Source organism: Centroberyx gerrardi, chromosome 12 (assembly GCF_048128805.1).
Source record: "Centroberyx gerrardi isolate f3 chromosome 12, fCenGer3.hap1.cur.20231027, whole genome shotgun sequence".
NCBI classification, from domain to species: domain Eukaryota; kingdom Metazoa; phylum Chordata; class Actinopteri; order Beryciformes; family Berycidae; genus Centroberyx; species Centroberyx gerrardi.
In genome coordinates, this window is record NC_136008.1 from 22,554,076 (window position 1) to 22,574,406 (window position 20,331).

The window sequence follows — 20,331 nt, forward strand, 5'->3', positions numbered from 1 at the left end:
GACCCGGGGCTTTCACTAGCTGGGAGATGTGACGGTTGGAGCTGTTAAAGAGGATGAATAATCACCATCAGAACACCAGCATGTTTATTGCAGACCGGACTGGCAGCGCTACACACCAGCTGAACGCTGAGAGAGAACGAGAGGGAGGGGTCGGAGAGAGTGAGAGTGAAACAGAGGAGGAAACGAGAGGGGAAGGGTGTATGGACAGAGGTTTGGCCTCATATTAGCCTAATGGCCGAACAGAGGGTGAGGAGGAGGACATGGCTGAGATGGCACACGGCAGGGGGAATAACCCGACTCTAAGAGGACTCTCAGGACTTGTTAGGCCCGGGCAGGTTTAAGAGCCTTGGGCGCTCCCGTCATATTTCTTTCATTTGAATTTAGAGCTCTCATGTTCTCCCTGTCTTTCTCATTCTCTGTCCCTGCCTCTCTCTCTCTCTCTCTCTCACTTGCTCACTCTCTCTCTGTGTCTTTTTGTCTCTTTCTCTGTTCTCTGCTGTAACTGCCCTCGTCCTTAGTTTGACTCCGAGGAACATGCCTACCTTCCTCCCTGCAGAAATGGCAGGCGCCAAGTCACTATAACACGATATGGCAGTTTCATTCCAAATAATGACCCCAGGATTAACAAACAGAGTCCTGGGATGGTATTAAAAACCAAGCGGAGAGCTACATGCGGACTGGCCTTGCATTGGTACTGCTTATACTGTAGTTCAGCACACCTTCTGATCGGCCTAACAGACTCTCTCTGGGGACGGGCTTTCACGTCCTGGCCAAGACCCAAAGTCAGAAAAGACTGAAAAATAGAGGATCACAAACTTCTCTCTTTGGTCTCTATTTCAGGTCAAGGTTAGCCATAAGGTCTTAAGGATTAGGTTCATAATCAGTTTTTTAGATGACAACTGCAGCGAATACTGGCTTTGAGGCCTGGCCAAAATGTAATAATCCTAGAAAAATGATGGCCCTCATTCTAGAACAATGACTCAGATTAAATTTTGGATGGTATTCAAATCTTTTTTTTCTTTTTCAAATATATATATATATATATTTTTAACTTTTTTTATGGTAGTACTGTAGATTTGAGGTGGGGTAGGTAGTGGAGGCTCAGGGTGGAATAAGCTGAAGTTAATGGTAATAGTTCTACCTGCCCATGTCTCTCCCCACTGGGCCTTATTCAGGATCTGTGCTAAGCCTTCTGTGTGTGTGTGTGTGTGTGTGTGTGTGTGTGTGTGTGTGTGTGTGGCAGCATACAGTAACACACACACTAAGCTCCTTCGTGAAATCATTTACTCAGTTACAGATACACACTCATACACAACATACGCACTCGCATGAGCACACATATTCATAGTCATGCGTTTAAACTCACAGAGGAATCAGAGTTAGTTTTCTGTGCACACGCACACACACACACACACATACAGCCACACTCTCTCTCCTCTCATGATCCAGGGTCCACTCCACCCTCACGCTAACACTCTCGTGGTGTGTAATAGATTGTCGTGGTAAATCGGAGCGACGCGGTGTGAGTGTGTGTGACCAGGACTGATGTTTCCAAAGCTCAGCAGGGCGGTCTCTGTTTACTTTAGGATTTCATCAATGATGATTGGTGAGGGTGTGAGCGCACCATGATGTGTTTTTGGGGTCTGCTTTACCGGAGTGTGTGTTGTCGGGGAAGTGTGCGCGCGTGCATGTGTGTTTGTGTGCGTTTGTGTATGTGTGCGTTGTATTTTCCGATGTGGTAAGGCGCAGCAGGAAGTGTGACGGCGCTGTTTGGTTGGGGTTAGGATGTTTTTAGGGGGTATGGGGGGTTATTCAGGGGACTGACGTCAGCACTGAGGCTGTGGTATTGCCAGTGATTACCACCACTGGGGTTAAAATCATACACACCCACACTAACACACACACACACACACACACACGCAATCGCAAAAATACCCACACATGCACACGCACAACATTGTGAATCCGCCTCCACACCTACAGACACTGAGGTCCGCCTGAGCGTACACATTCAACTCTCTCTCACACACACACACACACACACACTACTTTGCCGCACCCTTCTTCTTTGCACATACATACATTGATGCCTGCCACATGTGAGTACACTCAGACACACACACACACACACACAGACTATGTTGTGGCACCCAGCTTCACTTAACTACACACAGACAATGATGCTCACGCGCACTCACACACACACTCTACATGCCCAGTCCCCGGGGTGAAGTCTCGCTGGTCTAGACAGCCGGCCCACATGACAGAGAGCAGCAGCCACAGAGCTTTGTCATGTCTATATGGAACCCCTGCAGAGCAGAACAGGAAACAGCTCTCTAATGCAGTGTGACAGGAATACTCTAACACACACACAACCCTCTACAACAAAATGCTATTGACAACCCAATGATATCACAGCGGTTTGTGCAGCACTCTCTGCACATTACTCAATGGAAGACAGTCCATGAAACACAATCTCTCCTGTCAAAGTCAATTTTGCCATCTGTAAGTATGAGGATATTTAGTAAAGGAACAAGTATAAGAACATTGGAATTGCTTGTGTACAAGGTTCACAGAAACAATGCAGCTTAAGAGCGAGAATGAGAGAGAAGACCATCATAAGGTATAGGAAAGTATGGGTTGTCAGTGTGTAGAAATGTACAAAATGTGTGGTGAAAGTACTGTGCATAATACGTAATGATGCAACGCTGATTGTAGGCATCATGACAAATACAATCCATTTCATAGTCCCCGAGTGCCAGAGGCACCTGGATGCTGAGTGTGAGAAAATACTGTAAGAGAGTCCAGACACGATGATCTCGACCTTCAGTCAGCTTCCTTCTACATACACAAACTGTACAGACATACACCTGTGACCTCAGTCCACACACACACACACACACACACACACACACACACACACACACACACACACACACCCTCCCACCCATAGGTTTTGGGCAGGTTGCCACAGCGACCACAAACCAGGGTTACTAACCATCCTGTACGTCCATTGCCCCGGCAACACACTCCCGTTGCCATGCCGACCCCTTTTGCTGTTTTAGTGATATTTGGGAGCGTGGCGTCTCAGGCATGGTGGGTCTGTGACATCAGCGCTATTTCATGACAACTGTGGGATAGAGCTGCTGAGCAAGGCAGACCTTTAAATCATGGAATATGTCTTAATGCGTCTTCAGAGAGACACCCCCCCTCACCTCTGACGCCCTGATGGCTTTAACATCCACAAACCTCAGGCTAACCTGGTAGAGGGTGTTCTGTCTATATGTGTCTCTCTCTCTCTCTCTCTCTCTCATTATCTCTCTCTCTCTTTCTGTCTCTCATATTCTGACTCCCTCTTTCTTGCCCTCCTTCCTTCTCTCCATCCTCTCCTCCCACTCGTCCATTGACTGAAGGTGTGTGTTAACCTTCAGGGTTCATATGGTCAGTGTAATGGTTAATAGGGGGGCTGTTGCTGTGTGATTTGTGTGCTTGGCTGTTGCCATGAGTGTCAGCACAGACAAACAGCCATCGTCTGGACCACAGCAGGCACACCAGGACATGTCATGTCTAGGAGTGTGTGTGTGTGTGTGTGTGTGTGTGTGTGTGTGTGTACATTCTCTCTAATCCCATAGTAGCTCCCCGTCTCCTCTCCTCTAGGAGACAAGAAACCTGAGTGCCAGCATGACATCACCTCAATGAAGTGTCAATTAAACATCATATAACATGATACTCTACAACAGATGAAAAAACAGTGAATTATGAAGAGAAAGTTAAATAAGGGATACATAGAGGACAGTACGTTTTCTCACGTACAGGATATTGATTTTATGATGTATTTTTTTTTTACATTGTGCTGTAAGCTTTTGCTGCTTTTGTCATAAAGTTAAGGGGCTCAGACCAGGACTCAAAGTTCAAGGGGTTCTTACACTTTTTCAGCCTGCGACTCAAATTGAATAAATTCTTCTTTACCCTGGGACATAGACTCATTAAAACATGGCAATACTTACCACACCCACCAGAAAACGATCCAGAGCCAAATTTTTGGGTTCCGACTCATAGTTTAAGAAAATCTGTTTTAATACAATCTATGAATCTACTCTAATGTCCTTTCTCTTTTTTACTTCCTCTCTGTCTTAGAATCACGTCCCCTATCCATCCCAATGAAGGTGATGCCTAGCACCACCGCAGTGGAGTCATGGACCACTTCAGAGGAGAGAATGAAGGAGCTGATCGCCCACGCCTGGGATGCTGTCAAACGCCTTACTGTACAGGTACTACAGCTTGCTCTGTACCATTATAGTTTACTTGTGGGTATATGCGGTATACAGGGTACCCATCTCTTTTACTGGGCTTATATTGGATGGCGGGATCATAAAATATCCACCTTCTGGTCCTTTGGTTTTGCTCATCATCCAGTGATCTGCAAGCATTTACTCATTCTACTCTTAGCTGGGCAGCAGAGTGGCCAAGTAGTTGGAGACCGAGGCTCAAGCCCCATGTTGGCAAGCATCCACCCTGCTGAACTATCCTTGAGCAAATTTCTGAAATTACCACCAGCTTGAGAAGTGCCACAGGGATCAGTGAAGTGCCACATTATTGTTATATACTTCTTCAAAATCCCTCTCTCTACCCACCCACATATCTATCTCAATATTGACTCCAAATGTCTTAGTCTCCCAGCATACACCAGTCTTCACCACATTTATCCTTGGGGTCCAAGCGCCATCAACCCTCCCATCATCCCCTTCTTCCTCTTTCACATCACTTGATAGTTGAGGGCTGTCACACACACTCATGAAGGCTGGGAGTAACACTACGTCACCACAGACCAGCGTCAGTATTTGTCCCTTATATATTGTACAGACCATCAGACTTCATTTCCTCTCCTCTCCTCTCCTCTCCTCTCCTCTCCTCTCCTCTCCTCTCCTCTCCTCTCTTCTCCTTCTCTTCTCTTCCTCCCCTCTCCTCTCCTCCCCTCCCCTCCTCTTCTCTTCCTCTCCTCTGTTACATCAGTTAAGGTCTGAAGTTTGGCCTAGCCCAGCTTAGCGCTCTCTGTGGCAGCAGCCATGTGGCTTCCAGGGACCTCTGTTAGCTGTTAGCCCATTAGCCTGTTTTACATACAGATGCATACGTAGCGTCTCATGTCCCTTTGTGGCTGGCTGACTTTCTGGTTGACTGGCTGGCTGACTGGCTGTTCCTGTCTGTCTGTTTAACTGTCTAACCGAGTAGTTAACTGCTCCCATTGTGTGGCTGCTCGCTGCGTCTTGACTGGACCAGTCAGCAGAGCCCACATCACAACCCGCCCCATCTGAAGTGCATCAGGAAGCGCTGACAAGTCTCTGACAGGGTTCCTCTTGATGCAGGACCTCAGAGGATGTACATGGACAGGCGCATGTGTGTGTGTGTGTGTGTGTGTATGTCGATGTACATTTGCATATATTTGTGTGTGTCTGGGTCTCTTGGTACTTCATGTGGGCAAACATGTTTGTGTTCATTAACATGTTACAGTAATGAATGTCTGTTGGTCTATGGTGTGGTACGTTTAAATGCACAGATAATTCCTTTCTTAACCTGGTTACTCAAATAACCTGGTTTTTAGTTGACGATTGGAAACGCTTATACCCTTTTCATGACAATCCTTGTTAAGAAGCCTGGCTTACTAATATTAAACAGGTTACTGTGGCATGGAAACATCTTACTTCTTCCACTTTTGTTTTTCACCATTGGCGTAAACTCAGACTTACATAAGGTTGTGGGTACATTTTGATGTCAGCGAAAAACATAGCACAGATTACTATTGGGATCATCATTTCTTTTCCATTTGTTAGAAGTCACCTACTATTGCTCACAGAGGGAGTGGGTAGCTGGATGCCCCTTTTCATACCTTTTTGGTAGTGGTACTGTTCCGTATGAGGGCGGGACACCACAGGTGGACAGGAACATTCTATTAACTGGTTTATTCATGGAAACAGGGATACTCAATCCCATGGTATTAAAGTGCATGTAAACATCTTAACCCAAATAAGACTTTAAATGGAGTATGGCCAATAGCCGGGTTTCTCCATGCATGTAAACGTAACCAATGATGCAGAAGTCCAGCAACCATTCTTAATTCATCTTAATTCTTATTGCTAGGACCACACAAACTGTTGTCACTCAAACTTCAAAGAAAGCATGACGCACGTGAATTGAAATAATGCTCCAGAGGTCTGGTCCCATGTCAGCCCATTGAGTTGTTTACAGTACTTCCACAAAAGTTAACTCAACCCTCTAATAGTTTGCTGAGCCCGTCATTGCCTCCACTTTCCTCTGTCCCCTTCGGCTGTGCGACTGGGACCACACCACGTACTGCAGCAGCAATTAGGAAACGGGCTGTCCTGTTGACATGGGAGTGGAAGCGGACCAAACCGACCGACCCGACAGCTGGTACCCCGGGCCCTGGAGATCCCCAAACTTAAACCACTCCATTTATTTTAGTGTGGTGTAAACAGAATACCTAATGGCTCACACTTCTGCTGCACATGTGCCCAATTTGGCATGCGGGGCTTTCTTTCCGTCGTTTGCGGGGAGAGAGAGAGAGCGAGAGAGAGAGAGAAAGAGAAAGCGAGAGAGAGAGAAAGAGAAAGCGAGAGAGAGAGAGAGAGAGAGACGGGGAGAAAGTTACAAAAGTATTTATTATTCTACGGCTGCTGAGGCCACTTAAGGCTGAGATGGCTGTTTAAGGAATGGGGACACGTGATCGCTGGTGATTGTGTAAATTGTTTTAAACCTGTAGAGTCCCCAATGCACACCTGATACTCTTGTCTTATTATTGATTCACAGGGCAGGGAGGATCATACAGAGGTAGCATTGTCGAAGTCCTACACAGATGATACACTTTTTCCTCACCCCTAACGGAAATAGTTATTAGAATGATGCTAATTCAGGACAGATACAGGACAGGACTTCTACATTGGCGGATAGTTCTGTTGTCATATATTCCACCAGTGTCAGCAGTTCTTGAATAGTAGACACCATTGGGAGCAGGAATTTCTCCTCTAATTTTCTATATTTTCATTTTAGGATCATACATTTGCAGCCATTTAAATCATTCAAGGTCTAATGCACTTTGCTGTATCATCCCTTAACTTACCTCAAGAAACAGCGTAACCTCAGGAAATCTGCGTAAGCAGTTCTAACAGCCCACAATCCCACTGCACTGTGCATTTTATTATGGTGTGACTGTATACTTCAATTTATCTCACGTAATGCCTTACACACATCTCCCACTGAGAGTCTAAAACCAGAATAGCAGCTGGAAAAAGCAGAACATGCACTGTTTCTATTTGTAGCTTTCTACTCTAAAATGATCCTTTACACCATAGTTGTCTTTTTCGATGACAGGCATAGTTAGCATTGATTCCCAGTGATGTCCCGTCATGCATGGTTAGGGCACAGATTATTATCTGAATCCATGAGTGTCACACTCTATCTGTGGCTGAGTGTCTCAACCAAACCCCAGAAATTATTCTGCGCCATAGCTCCTCCATGACTTCAGACTCAGTGCATTCCTATCTCTCTCTGTTCCCTTAAGACCCTCTTCTCCCATTACCTCTGTAGGAAAGATAGGCGATTTTCACCCTGTAAATGAAAATGGATGAGTGAACATTAATTGCAATCCGTCCAAAGCCATCAGGGAGCTTCCTTTATTTTCTTCAAGAATCTGACAATGATAATGGCAGATGGAAGGCTAATGTCGAAACCAGACAAGTAGGCCAGCTCACAGAGAAATGGATCGGTTTACGCTCACGGCTATGAGAATCGCTGCTTGGGGGGATAGGGGGTCCCACACTCTGCTTAAACAGTAGTTCATCAGTTCAGAGGCTTCTCATGAAAGATAGGCTGAGAGAGAGAAAATCTTGCGAGAGCGAGGAGAAACAAATGCACAAAGAGCGAAAGAGCCTATGTCTTTCCCACACCATTGCAACAGGCACGGTGAGGTAATAGCGACATACCATCCAAACTGAGGCTCTCAGGCCCAAGGTGATGCAGTCTCCTGGACCATTACAGACAGCACAGATGATCAGTACTGCGGACACAAAGAGGGAGAGAGAGAGAGAGTGTTTTTTTCCCTAAAGAGGCAGCTGGTTCCATGGTCATGCAGGGCTGTAATATGTGTAGGTGGTGTTATTTTAGTAGTCACTTCAGGTTAGGGCTGAAGGGCAGTGGTGTAATTGTCACCCTGGCCAGAGTGGCCTGGCACGTCTTGAAATGGCCACTTGCCCTCAGCCTTGCAGTTCTGACCCTCAGCCTTGCTCTCTCCCTCTTGTTCAAACTCATTGCCGTTTGTTGCTCCGTTCACGTGCCTCCTCAAACTCCTCACATCGACTCACCCAATCTCCTTACCCCTCATGTCCTTCTTTATCATCTGTCGTCCCCCTTTTCCTCCCTTGTCCTCCTTTTTCCTCCCCTTTACCTCCACCCTATCCCTCTCCCCCCATGCTCACCCTTACCCCTCTTCATCCTATCATCTCCTCTTCTCCTCCTCCCCGTTCTCCCCGAGGACACCCATGTTCTCTCTGGGCCCTGATAATAATTGCAAGTGAGCAGGACGGTGATTCTATTTCAGGAATTTTGCAATAATTCCTTCTATTTAACACATGAATGTGTTCAGCGCTGGCAGAGGAGCACGTTGCTACCAAAACTGAAATGGGATCCGCTGAAACAGAGAGACCGTTGCCATGGAAAAATGAAGTAACGCTGCTCCCCGCAGCTGCCATGCATTAATGAATAGGATATTTTTTGAGGGAGAAAGAGGAGAAAGAGAAGCGGAGTAGAAAAGGTAAAGAGATGGAAAGGAGAGAGGGGGAGGCTGAGGAAGAGAGGAAGAAGGAGAAAAGAAATGGGGAGAGGCAGAGGGTGAGGGGGGAGGAAAGAGAGCGAGAGATAGAGAGAAGGATCATGTGTATGTTTGGTGTGGCTCGGAGCGAGCTGGCCAGATGGTTTCCATGAACAGGATCTGACCCCCGGCTGGAGCGCCTGCCTCGTACAGGCACATTACTTCATCCTCTGCCCCCTCCCTCCATCCAACCCCCCATCCTCCCTATCTTTGTCAGATCTCGCAATTGTCCAATGATTTGCAATTACAACTTTCATTTTGCGCCACTTAAATCACCATGCTGCCTTGAGAACCGTGGTAATAAATTATCAACAGTTCAAATTGTGTACACCTGACCTTCATGTCCCCTAAATGCCATAGTGAGAGAATAGAGTTGAAATGGATTTTACAGTTTCAAACCACAGTTCCCCTTTAGAGATGCAAAGTGTTATAAACCTCTGAGGGTCGACATCTCATCCGAGTAACATACATTTAGTACAACTGACCTCAGTGAAAATGAAATGAATGAATAGTGCCATAGCCTACCCATGGCGCTACAAAGGCCTAAGTAGATTTAGGTTTTTTTTTTTATTTTGTTCAAGCATTCAAGGTTCAAGGTTGACTTCACGGTTGACGGTTGGCCAAATGTACTAAAAACAGGACATAGATAATTCAATTGAATAAAACAGATTATATAATAAAATAATCTGCTCTGACCCTTGCATACAAAAGTCACCCACACACTCACCGACACACTTGCACTCAAACACTCTGACCCACATCCTATATTTTATCTATCAAAATGAAAAACTGAAAATATCCCACCCTTTGAAACATTGAGCTATTGCAGATCGGTATGACGGCACACCTAGTTGGACGCTGGCCTGGTGCCGACCAGACAATGTTTTGGGTCAGGCCGCAGCCAACTGCGGTTGAACTGAAGTGTATGTGGTCCAACAGAGCCTCTGTGGCACAAATGGGAAATGACATGCTGTGGTGTTTATGTTTAAGAGCACAGGAAGAGGAATAGGCTTTTATTATAGTTTGCGGTTCCTGGTTGTCTAATGGAAAGCTAAGTGCAGAATGGCTGTGGTGCAAACACAGAGAGAGAGAGGTTAACGCAGAGGGCAGAGCTCGCTGTGTCCCTCCTGTCTGTCACCGAGTCTATGTCAAACATCTCCACACAGAGAGACGGGGGGAGAAATTGAAGGAAGGAGAGAGAGAGAAGGAAGAACAGAGAGGAAGAGGGAGGTATTGAGGGAATATGAGGGAGAGATAGAGAGGGAGAGCAAGAGGCAGGGTGTGCATTCTCTCCTGATTACATAGAGGTCCTCTCTGGTATCGCCTGATCTAAATCAAGACCCCAAGATGTAACAGTAGATGTGTCATTAGCTGTTTACTGGGTGAGAACACTGTGTGTGTGTGTGTGTGTGTGTGCGTGTGTGTGCATGTGTGTGCATGTGTGTGGCCAAAATCCTGTTCATCATCTGCTGCTGTGGCAGTACGCGATGACCTCATGGCCATCTCACACACACACACACACACACACACACACACACACACACTGACCCCCTCACTGTGCTGGCCTGGAAAAGTGCTTACCAGGATTCTCTTGTGTCTGTAACCTCTTGAACCCCAGAGGCCTAGAGGCCTGGAACTGATTTTCTTTAGGCTAGAAACACTGACACACTACAAAATTTCTTGACTTAAGTACAAAATTGTCACAGCAGCCACATTTTCAGGATTGGAATGTTCTAAGCAAGTGTCTGAAAAAAAAAAAAGATGTTTTTCAAATGTTTTCACCCTGATCTTTGAATGTGTTTTGGAAAGCTTGTTTGGAGCTGAATCTGGTTAAAATTTTGGAGTATGCATCCACCCTTGGTCTGGGGACGGAGAAGGAAGCCATGCCAAGCACAGGTCATATCGGATCAGCTGAGGTTCATAACAGCCCAGTTTGGCCTACTTTATCAGTTTATTTCACCAGGACACACCACATAAATCAATAGTACTGAATATGTGCCAGTTAGCCAATAAAACCTCTTTCCATCTGTAGTCCATCACCATCTGACCCACTCCAGCTTGGCCTAGAATCACATACTGCATAGCATAATCACAGCCACCTCCACTCACACCAACTAGCCCAGTGAAGACTCTAGCCACAGCCCTACTGTAGATTAACCAAGCCAAGCCCAGATCATACACCGACCCAACTTCAGCCCAGCCCACCCGAGCCACAGTCTAGTGCTTGTGGAGACTTTTTATCTAAGCGCCTTGCAGCACCATGAGTCTAGTATAGACTGACCCTAGCCTTGGACTCAGCCCAGTCCAGTCCAATCCAGTCCAGTCCCTCTCACCCAGTCTAACCCAGCCCACCCTAACCTCCCCTCGCTCCAGCTCACTCCTTCCCCAGCTATCACACCAGCCCAGTCCCAGTCACAACCGCTCACTCCCAGTGCATCCCCAGCCTTAGCTTGGCCTGTCTGCCCCTGGGACCCCATCTGTAGTGGCTCACCAGACTTGGGTGGTGGAGGGGTGATGGTGGGAGAGCGCTCTTGGTGGGGCAGGCCAAGCCAGCCACACTCCTAAGGCCACTGTTGGATCAATAAACGCAGCGATCAAAGCCGCAATTAACCCACCGCGCTAACACAAACAGCCGGGCCAGCAGAAACAAACAAAGCCTTCATGTCACCTAAAGCGTTTATTTTTGCAGATTTCCACCTCGGCCAGGGAGACCTCCAGCGCTTGTCAGCTTCTGTAAGCAGTGTTAGGAGAGAGGAATGCAGGGCCACAGGGATGGCTGGCTGCCTGGCTGCGCGGCTCTGCCAGGCCACCGGCTTATTGCTTGCGGTGGCGTGTGGGTGAGACCTAGCCTATTTGTTGTCAGGAGGGATCACGCTTAAACGCCTGCTTCATCGACATCAGGGAGCAAAGATGCTTTCTGAGGTTGCAGCAGGCACTCAGTGTGTGTACATCCATGCACCGCAACACGCATCTGCACACTGTCTTGCTCAGATACACGCATTAATCATCCCAATTTGCAGGGAGACACTATTTACGCTATTACACCCACTATTCCAAATGTGTTTTTGGATAGTGCTGAAAACGCAGGGGGATCCACAGTGGGACGGGGGGCAGAAGGTTAACAGCGGGCGGGGTATCAGGAGAGGGGGATGAAATTGGGGGGGGGGGGGGTTGCTCTGTGGACCTTCTGTTCATCCGAGCAGCCGCTCAGGAAAGACACGGTGTCCCGTCCGGTGCAGGCACAGGAAGATTACATTTGGAGAGGTATCGGGTTTTTAAAAACAAAGGGATGTGTTTTCCGTTTGCTGCCGATCCCTCCAGTGAGATTTTTCTGCTCCGGAGTTGCAAATGTTTTCGCCGGGGATGCTGGGAGGGTGTTTCTAATTTCCTCTTCTGTATCTCTGGGCGATTTCCTGTGTGTCGTGGCTCACTCATAGTATGCGTGTTGCGTGAGTCTGTGTGGAAGAGAGAGCGTGTGTGGTAGAGAAAGTGAGAGAAAAAAGTGTGGGTGTGTGTGTGTGTGTGTGTGCATGTGTGATTCACGTGCTGTGTGGTTCCACAGAGAGGTGATCTTGGCCTACGGGGTTCATGCTGTACTGAGGCCTGTACAGAGCCGGGGCCTCTGAGTTTCTCTTCCCTGCAGCGATGTGAAAACAATGGGCCAAACAGCGGATCTGACCGCAGCGCCGGAGGGCAAATGTCAGACATGTATTTCACTGCCTGCGTCGACGTTAGATGACTGTGACAGAGATTATATTTAGCGCTGTCACAATTATCTAGTGTTGCAAAGTTTGTCTGTTATCAAAGCTGCGCTGCAGGAAGTGTTTTCAAAGAGGACAAGGCAGCCATTTCTTCATCAGTTTATCAGATTATACAGTCAAAATATTAGAGACCCAGAGGTTTGAAACTTTTTTCCGCCCATGACCCAAATTGAGTAAATCTCGCCCCGTCCTGCAACCCGGGTTCATCAAAACATAGTAAGATTATTATTGTCATATGGGGATACACCAGAAATAAGCCAATGACTCATTTTGGGTCACATAGTTTAATGATCACTACTATAAACAGGAGAAATAGGTTCACATAGCACAAGCTGGAATTCACACCCCTCCAGATATGATGCGTTATTCACTAATCAGTCAAGCACACCAACCCATTTATACACTGTGGCCCTCAGGCAACAACTTCTTAAGTACTGAGACTTTACTCTTGTGTTTTTGAATGATTTTATGCAATGATTCCAGGTCTGTCTTCCAGACTAGGCAGCCTGTCTTCCTACCTTCTGTCATTTAATGTCAGAATCATTTAGCCTATAGAAACAATATCTCTAAAAATGACTATACGAGAATAATATACTATCAGTCTAAGTTCCTCTTCGGAGTAGACAGGCTGTCCTCCATCTAACTCGCTAGTCTGTCATTTACTGGCGAGGCCGGGAGGATCCTAAGAGCCTCCTGTGGTTATATTGGCCATTTCCACATGGCCCCAGCCTTTTAAACCCTGAGTGTGTTTGGCCCTGAGCTTCCTCTCTATTAGAACCTGCTCTGCTGGAACCAGATAAACCATCTTCTCTAAGACTCAAGGGAGAAACACTACACAAGACAGATCATACACTCCCGCTGCTGCTCAGAAGGGGAGGAAGTAAGGGACGATTTTTGGGGGTATTAAGACTGAAAGATTTGAAACAGGGTCCACGCACATGTGGCTGGATTCTGAATGCTCTCTGGTGGAGCTGGGAGGTGATCAGGAATAAAACTGAGCAGAACTTCTGCTGCAAAAAAAATGGAACAATCTCCATATTTAGATCTCTGTGATGTGACGCCAGGCGGAGATGAGAAGGAAGAAATAGAGGAAGAAAAAATTTGTTTTCAGGCAACCTACCATTTAATCAGAATACCCTCCAAATGGATATGTTTCAGGCTTTTTTTTTTTTTCTCTTCTGTGTCTTTTCTGGTAGTATTTATTTACTCCAAACAGCATATGCTAGCTTACTGATCCAGAATCCAGATTGAATTAGTGCTTGAATGATTGTAGGAGATCAAAGTGTAAGAAGATCCTTGTTCATTTGGAGGCCCGAGGGGAAGGGATCAAGGACTAAGTCTCAGGATAAGCACTGGTCACCTACTAAATATCCAGGCTGTCACTCAAAACCCACCAGCCCTCTCACTCATTTTTGGCTGTGGGACTTTTTCCTGTACCCTTTGTCTGTCAGTGTCCATATTTACACTTATATTCATAAAGATTGATCGATTTAAGTAAGCAAGAGCACAGCGACAACACTCTCCTTTTGCAGTACATTACATAGGGCCCTTTGCTATTTCCAGCCAGTCTCTCAGGACCCTGATGGCTGTGTAGTGTCAGATCTGTGGCTCCTCACCTCTGAATGAGCCCACCAGATACCGCAGAACTTCTCTCCACAGCACAGTGCAGTTTATATGATATGGATGCGCTGATGAAGGACAGCAGGAGTTAAATACATCAACAGATCTTTCTTGGTTTCTCACTTTCCCTACTTCTCCTATTCCTCTCTCCTACTCAGTCATTGAGGATCTTTATAAGCACGTGCGCACACACACACACACACACACACACGTTGCTTTTTGCCACTGAGCATTTGGGAATTAAGTGCCTTGCTCAAGGGTACCTCAGCACAAGTTGTTGAGGGAGGAGAAAGTGTTACTCATTCACTTTCCCCACCCAGATTTTGTTTTTCTGGACAGATTCAAACCACCTTTAGGTCACATCCCCGATCCTCTAACCTCTAGCGACACCCATTGTCGGCACATGGACACATAAAAAAGTGCACACAAATACACATCTCTTTATCACGCAGATGCTTTCTCTCTCTTCCGTCTCTCTATCTCTCTCTCATAAACACACACACACACATGCATGCAGCATTCACTACTGGATGTTCGCTCTGTCTCTGACTCGGTGCCAAACAGCAGTGGCCCTGCTTCTCTGTATGAAACACATTGGAGGGAGTCTTCCAGTCAGTCCAGCCTTGGAAAAGGCCTCCGTGGTGATTTCACCCTCAGGGCAAACATACGAGGAGGCGGAGGAAGGATGCTCAGCCAGCAGCCTTGTGGTACTGAACTAAATCAACACCCAGCAGTAGTGGAGGGGAGCCGCCTTATAACTTTAACTTTCTCACTTTCTCCCCCTCTCTCTCATACATCCAGCGGTGTTGTGTAAGGGAGTTCATTGCTGTTGCAGGTGCCATCCTTCAGAGGAAGTGTTAAGCACAGCGCCCATTCTCAGCGAGGATATTAAAAAGAGAAGGGGGTTCTCACAGCACAGCACTTGTTTGATGAAAAAGTAGGGGGAATGTTAATTCAGGTGTCTTGGCTACATGCCAGAAAGTTTTTTTTTTTCCTATTTCAAGCTGGAGCAAAATGGGCTTTTATTCTGTAGATGACCGATGACTGTACAATCGCAAGGGGGAATGTGATCTGTGCTATGGTGTGTATGTGAGTTTGTGTATGCATGCACACATATGACGTACATGTGTGTGTGCAGATATGTCATTTGAGAGTGCGTTTGTGTAGTTTAAGCCGGCACATGCAGCCTCATAAGGAGTGGATTGGCTTCTCTCTGTTTTTATTTTTATGGAGATTTCCTGGTCAAAATTGAAAAGCGTTTCCGCTGTTTTTGAAGTGTATTAATATAGTGTGCTGCGAGTGATACCCCCTGCCCCTGAACACACACACACACACACACACACACACACACACACACACACACACACACACACACACAAACACACAGAGTCTCTTAGTGTCTGTTCCTATATGAATCTCTCATTGGAGGCAGTGTGTGTGTGCAGGTCCAGGCCTTTTTCAGTGTGTTGACAGTTAACCCCGTCTGTTATATTAAAGGATTTAGTTTCACTTTGACAGGACATGATGTCATCAGTCAAGAAGAATGAAGAATCATCCCTCCTTAACTCCTCTTTTCCCCACTGAACCTTCTGTATTGAGGTTTACGGACACACGCACACACACTTGTTTTGGTATACTTCAGAGGGTTATTGACTTAAATAATTATTAACCTTCCCCCTTCTACCCCCTAAATTATAATCGCTAACCCTTCTCCTAATGAGGTTCAGCAAACACTCTTCACATGTGACCAGTTTTCTGGGTTTTTTACTGTATTCTTCTCGCAATATCTGGAACCCACAAGGTAGTGAAAAGAGGTCACACATACACACACTCTCTCACACACACATACGTGCTCCACACCCCTGTTCTGTATTTATTATTTGTTGTACCTGAGCCATTTCCAGGGGCCGTCTATCTGTCATTTTTCTCTACGGTTTTATTCCACATTAACCTGAACCCCGCAGAGGGCAAAGTTGTGTAACAGATATTCCACACTGCAATTACACTACTGGCTTTCAGATATTATTTGTGCCCATTTCTATTTTTAAATTCATTTGAGAATTTTCCTTCTGCTGCACTTGGAAAAGCTGCCTTTCCACAGGTTTACCCCAACAGGGGAAAAAAAAAAAAAAAGTTCCGCTATCCTATTATGGATGAAAATATCATTTAGTTTGCTGAACCTTTGGCCTGTGAGTACAGTCATTCACTGCAAATATGACCCTCTACCTCCCAAGTATGTGAGGGAACGAACTGAGTTTTAGGTCCACCTGGCATACCTGTCAGTTTCCTGTCGCGGGACATTGTGCATGCTTGCTGGCCAACACACAACTCTCTCACACACACACACACACACACACACACACACACACACACACACACACACACAAACCTGGCACGCCTATCAGCTCACAGTAGGGGGACATTGTCCACACAGGCTAACTGCTTCCAGTGCTGTGTTTATTGGCCTGTTACAGAGCTGTTAAACACAATTGCGGAGAATACCAAACATGACCCTGCACAACCTCAGCTGAACTTTTACACCTGAAATTGTGAGGCGAAACACACACATACGCACACTTTCCAGTTTGACCTGTGAGCACTGAGGGCATTTCAATTTTTTGGTGCTGTGTATGCAACCCTAAACCCTCAGCATAACCCTGAACACAAACTCTGGATTCCCCTCTGCTCCCTCCAGCTTCTCTCTCCTCCCCTCTGCTCCCTTCTCCTCTTCTCTCTTCCCCTCTGATCTGCCCCTTTGGGCTTTCTCCTCCTCCCCTACGCTCCCCTTTGCTCCGGCCGTGACATGACTACACAGACTTTCCATCCTGAATCAATGCATGGTCATGGTGCAAGACCTGGACACAAACAGCTGGGCTTCAGCAGTGAGCGGGACATGGAGGGATGGGGTGATGGAGGGATGGAGGGAGAGAGAGTTGGTCGGGGAGAGGAGATGCTGTCAGTGGTTTTGGCAGTGGTCAAAGTAGTGATGCATTTGGGAGATTCTGACCTCAGGCTTTCTCTCTCTTCGGATCTGTCAGTACTGTTCAGCAGCGCCACAACTCCACCATCTACCCTCCCACCGCACACACACGCACACACACACACACACACACACACCCCTCCCTCTTTCTATCTCTCACCCTCTTCGTTCTCTTGCCCTCTGTTCCCCCTGTCCTCTTCTTTGGTTGGATACCCTCAGCTAGCCGCCCCACATCTCTCTCCGTGTGTGCGAGTGTGACTCACAGCTCAAACATGAGACCACAAAGGGGAAGCCTTGGAGAGGTCTGTGAGGTTAACCAGGCCGACCTGCTGTTAGTGGTGGCCCAGAACAGGGCGGAGGATAGCCAGCCGGTCCTCAGAGGGTTGCGGGTTCAAGTTCCTAGAAGGGCAACACAACCACAAAAGTTAGAATGGGCATTCGCATATTTCTTTCAGCATTTTCTGACTGGTCATTTGAGTGCACTTAAGACGGCTTGGTGATTTGATGCACCGCAGAAGGTTTGATATACTGTCTTTAAATGACCGGTGGTTTGGTGTGACTGAGAAAGCTGCATGTTTCCATGGTAAAGGCATCATTTCAATGAACACGATTTCATTCTAGTGGCAGTCATATTGAACATTCCGGCTTTCTGAGTCTCACGCAATGTCCACATAGGAACAACTTTTCATTGCCATGACAACATGATAAAAATCCTATGGCAGCCGTCTTGGGTGTACCAAAGGGAATTACCAATATACACCTGGAAGTGATAACTCTGTCCATTCTTATTATATTTTGATCTTTTAAAAATAATTTCTAAATCCCCCAACAAGAAAATTCTATTTTCACCCTCTGTTTGGGGTCAGCCAGCTAGTGCTCTTGGAACAAGTAGGGATTAAGTATTTTGCTTAAGCATACTTTAGCAGGTATGTCCACACAGGGAATTACTGGTTGAAGACATCCTCTGTAACCACGAGACCGTCCTACCGCCCCCCACAAACTTCGGTAAGATTTGATTCAGGCCCAGGCAAGATATTTGACCGTCATCGCAGTTTCATATCTGTTGGTTTATTTGCCTTTGTCTTTTTCTGCCCCCATCTGTCTTCTAGCAACTGCGTGATTTGGGGTGAGATATTCATCAGTGGCTACAGCCTCTGATCCGCAGTGTGTGGGAATGCCCAGTTCACTGTTGTTTCTGTCTACCCTGCTGACCTAAACTCCCTCGCTCAAGAGAAAAGCAAATATTGCTTTATTCACGAGTCAACTGCCCTCGCCCTCAGATGGACTCATGCACAGTTGCCATTGTGAATTACAGCATGTTTGTTTCTGTGTTTTTTGTGGCTTTTATTAGTTGTCGCCAAAAGGGAAAAGCTGGAGAAAAAGCAGAGCAGAGATTAGTTTTCTATCACCCAGATTTAGGACTGACATGCCATTTTCTTTTCCATTACGTACTTAGGGCCTTTGAAGCATTTTGAACCATTTTTTTGCCATAGTGTAAACATCTAGAAACAGTGGTCGCTATGCCCAGTGAATGCCATTCAATTGTTCAACTTTTTCCTGTGTTGTCATCTGTGAGATGTTATCTGATTATTGTTAGTATTTGACTGTGTGATGTGGCAAGTCTCTTGCTAGCATAAACTTGACGTCATCCATGGTTGTGTTTTTGCTATGGGTAGCAACAGCAAAGCATTATAAAGTCATAAGCCAACACTGTTAGGGTAATATATTGTATTGTACATACTCACTAGAGTAAGTATATGGTGATAATTATTACAGGTGCCCCTTTCATTTATCCTTCTATAGTTCAGCAGGATTTTCTGAAGCGTTCCTCTTGTGGGTGGTGCCACAGCAGTGCAGCAAATGCAAAAAGCGGGGCTTACAATGGCTACGTCTGTATTTTCTCAAACATAGACAGACTAGTTTTGTCCACTATTTAGCCAGTGTTCACCTTCATCACTAGGCATCGAGTTCAGTGTTTAATATTTTCCTATGATTGCAGAAATCCCAAAGTTTGATGTATGCTGACAGATTTAGTCAACCATCAGGTACAGAATGGAACCTAAAATAGCTTCAGGTAACTTTAGGTGGTCATTAATATTGGTCTATACAGTAGGACCCCAGTGCTCTGAAATGACTCATTTGAGACAGCAAATGTGCAAGTATTAAATTGCTTCCTATTTGTTATGGTTGAACTTAGCATTGTTTCTGGGTAGGCCCTACTCTGGATCTCACACGTCCTTTCTACTGTCTTAGTAAAGACGCCCATTTATTGAGTATTCACCAGGGCGATTCAATAATGAAGTATTACTGTAAATGCTTAAGGAAAGGTTGAATGCCCAAGGAAAAAAAAAAACAAACTCACATTTGTGTGACTAAGCCAAGATGTCCAGGAGGAGAGCATTAGCCCCAGGCAGGCAGCTCAAGGTGCAGTCCAGAGTCAGTGTTCAACCCGGAGGTTTCCGTGTGTCGGCCTGCTTTACAGCTTAACCCCGCTAAGATCTGCAACAGACCAGGCAGCGTCAATGGCTTTTCTTCCTGCGTGCCGGCTCTTAAAAGGGCCAAAGCCCTACGTGTCAGTGTGTGAAAGTGTTCCGATTTCAAACACCACTTTGAAGAGTAATCAAAAGAGGAAGCAGCGTGAGATGAATGTGTAACCATATCTCTCTCTCTCTCTCTCTCTCTCTCTCTCTCTCTCTCTCTCTCTCTCTCTCTCTGTTTTCTGACTTCCATGAAAACTGGGAGAACTGGCCACCTTATACAGGCCTGTTTGAGAGTATTCCAACATCTGTGTGTGTGATATTAGCATATGATTGAGCAAGTGTGCATGCAAATTTGAGTGCTGTGTGTGTGTGTGTGTGTGTGTGTGTGTGTGTGTGTGTGTGTGTGTGTGTGTGTGTATGTGTGTTACTCCACACAGAACATCTATGCTTATTTATGCTTATTTACCAGTCATTAACCTGCACTACCATAGCTCCCAGTGTAGCAGTTAGAAAAAAAAAAGCTAGACTTAAGACATTTTTACACATTCTCAGCACACCAGACACTCTTTGCCTGACACACACACACACACACACACACACACACACACATAC

The 20,331-nt window shown here is 46.1% G+C and overlaps 1 protein-coding gene across 4 annotated transcripts in view; it reads left to right on the top strand.

Moving 5' to 3' along the window:
• The window catches only part of vps13b (vacuolar protein sorting 13 homolog B), a 351,965-nt gene that overhangs the window by 153,530 nt on the left and 178,104 nt on the right, over positions 1-20,331 (top strand). For all 4 annotated transcript variants that reach the window (XR_013506903.1, XM_078287161.1, XM_078287162.1 and 1 more), the window contains exon 22: positions 4,138-4,271. Coding sequence is in view for 3 of the 4 variants with exons in the window: in XM_078287161.1 (XP_078143287.1) it covers positions 4,138-4,271 (134 nt within the window). In the remaining variant the exon portion in view is untranslated. The remainder of the gene's footprint in view (positions 1-4,137; positions 4,272-20,331) is intronic.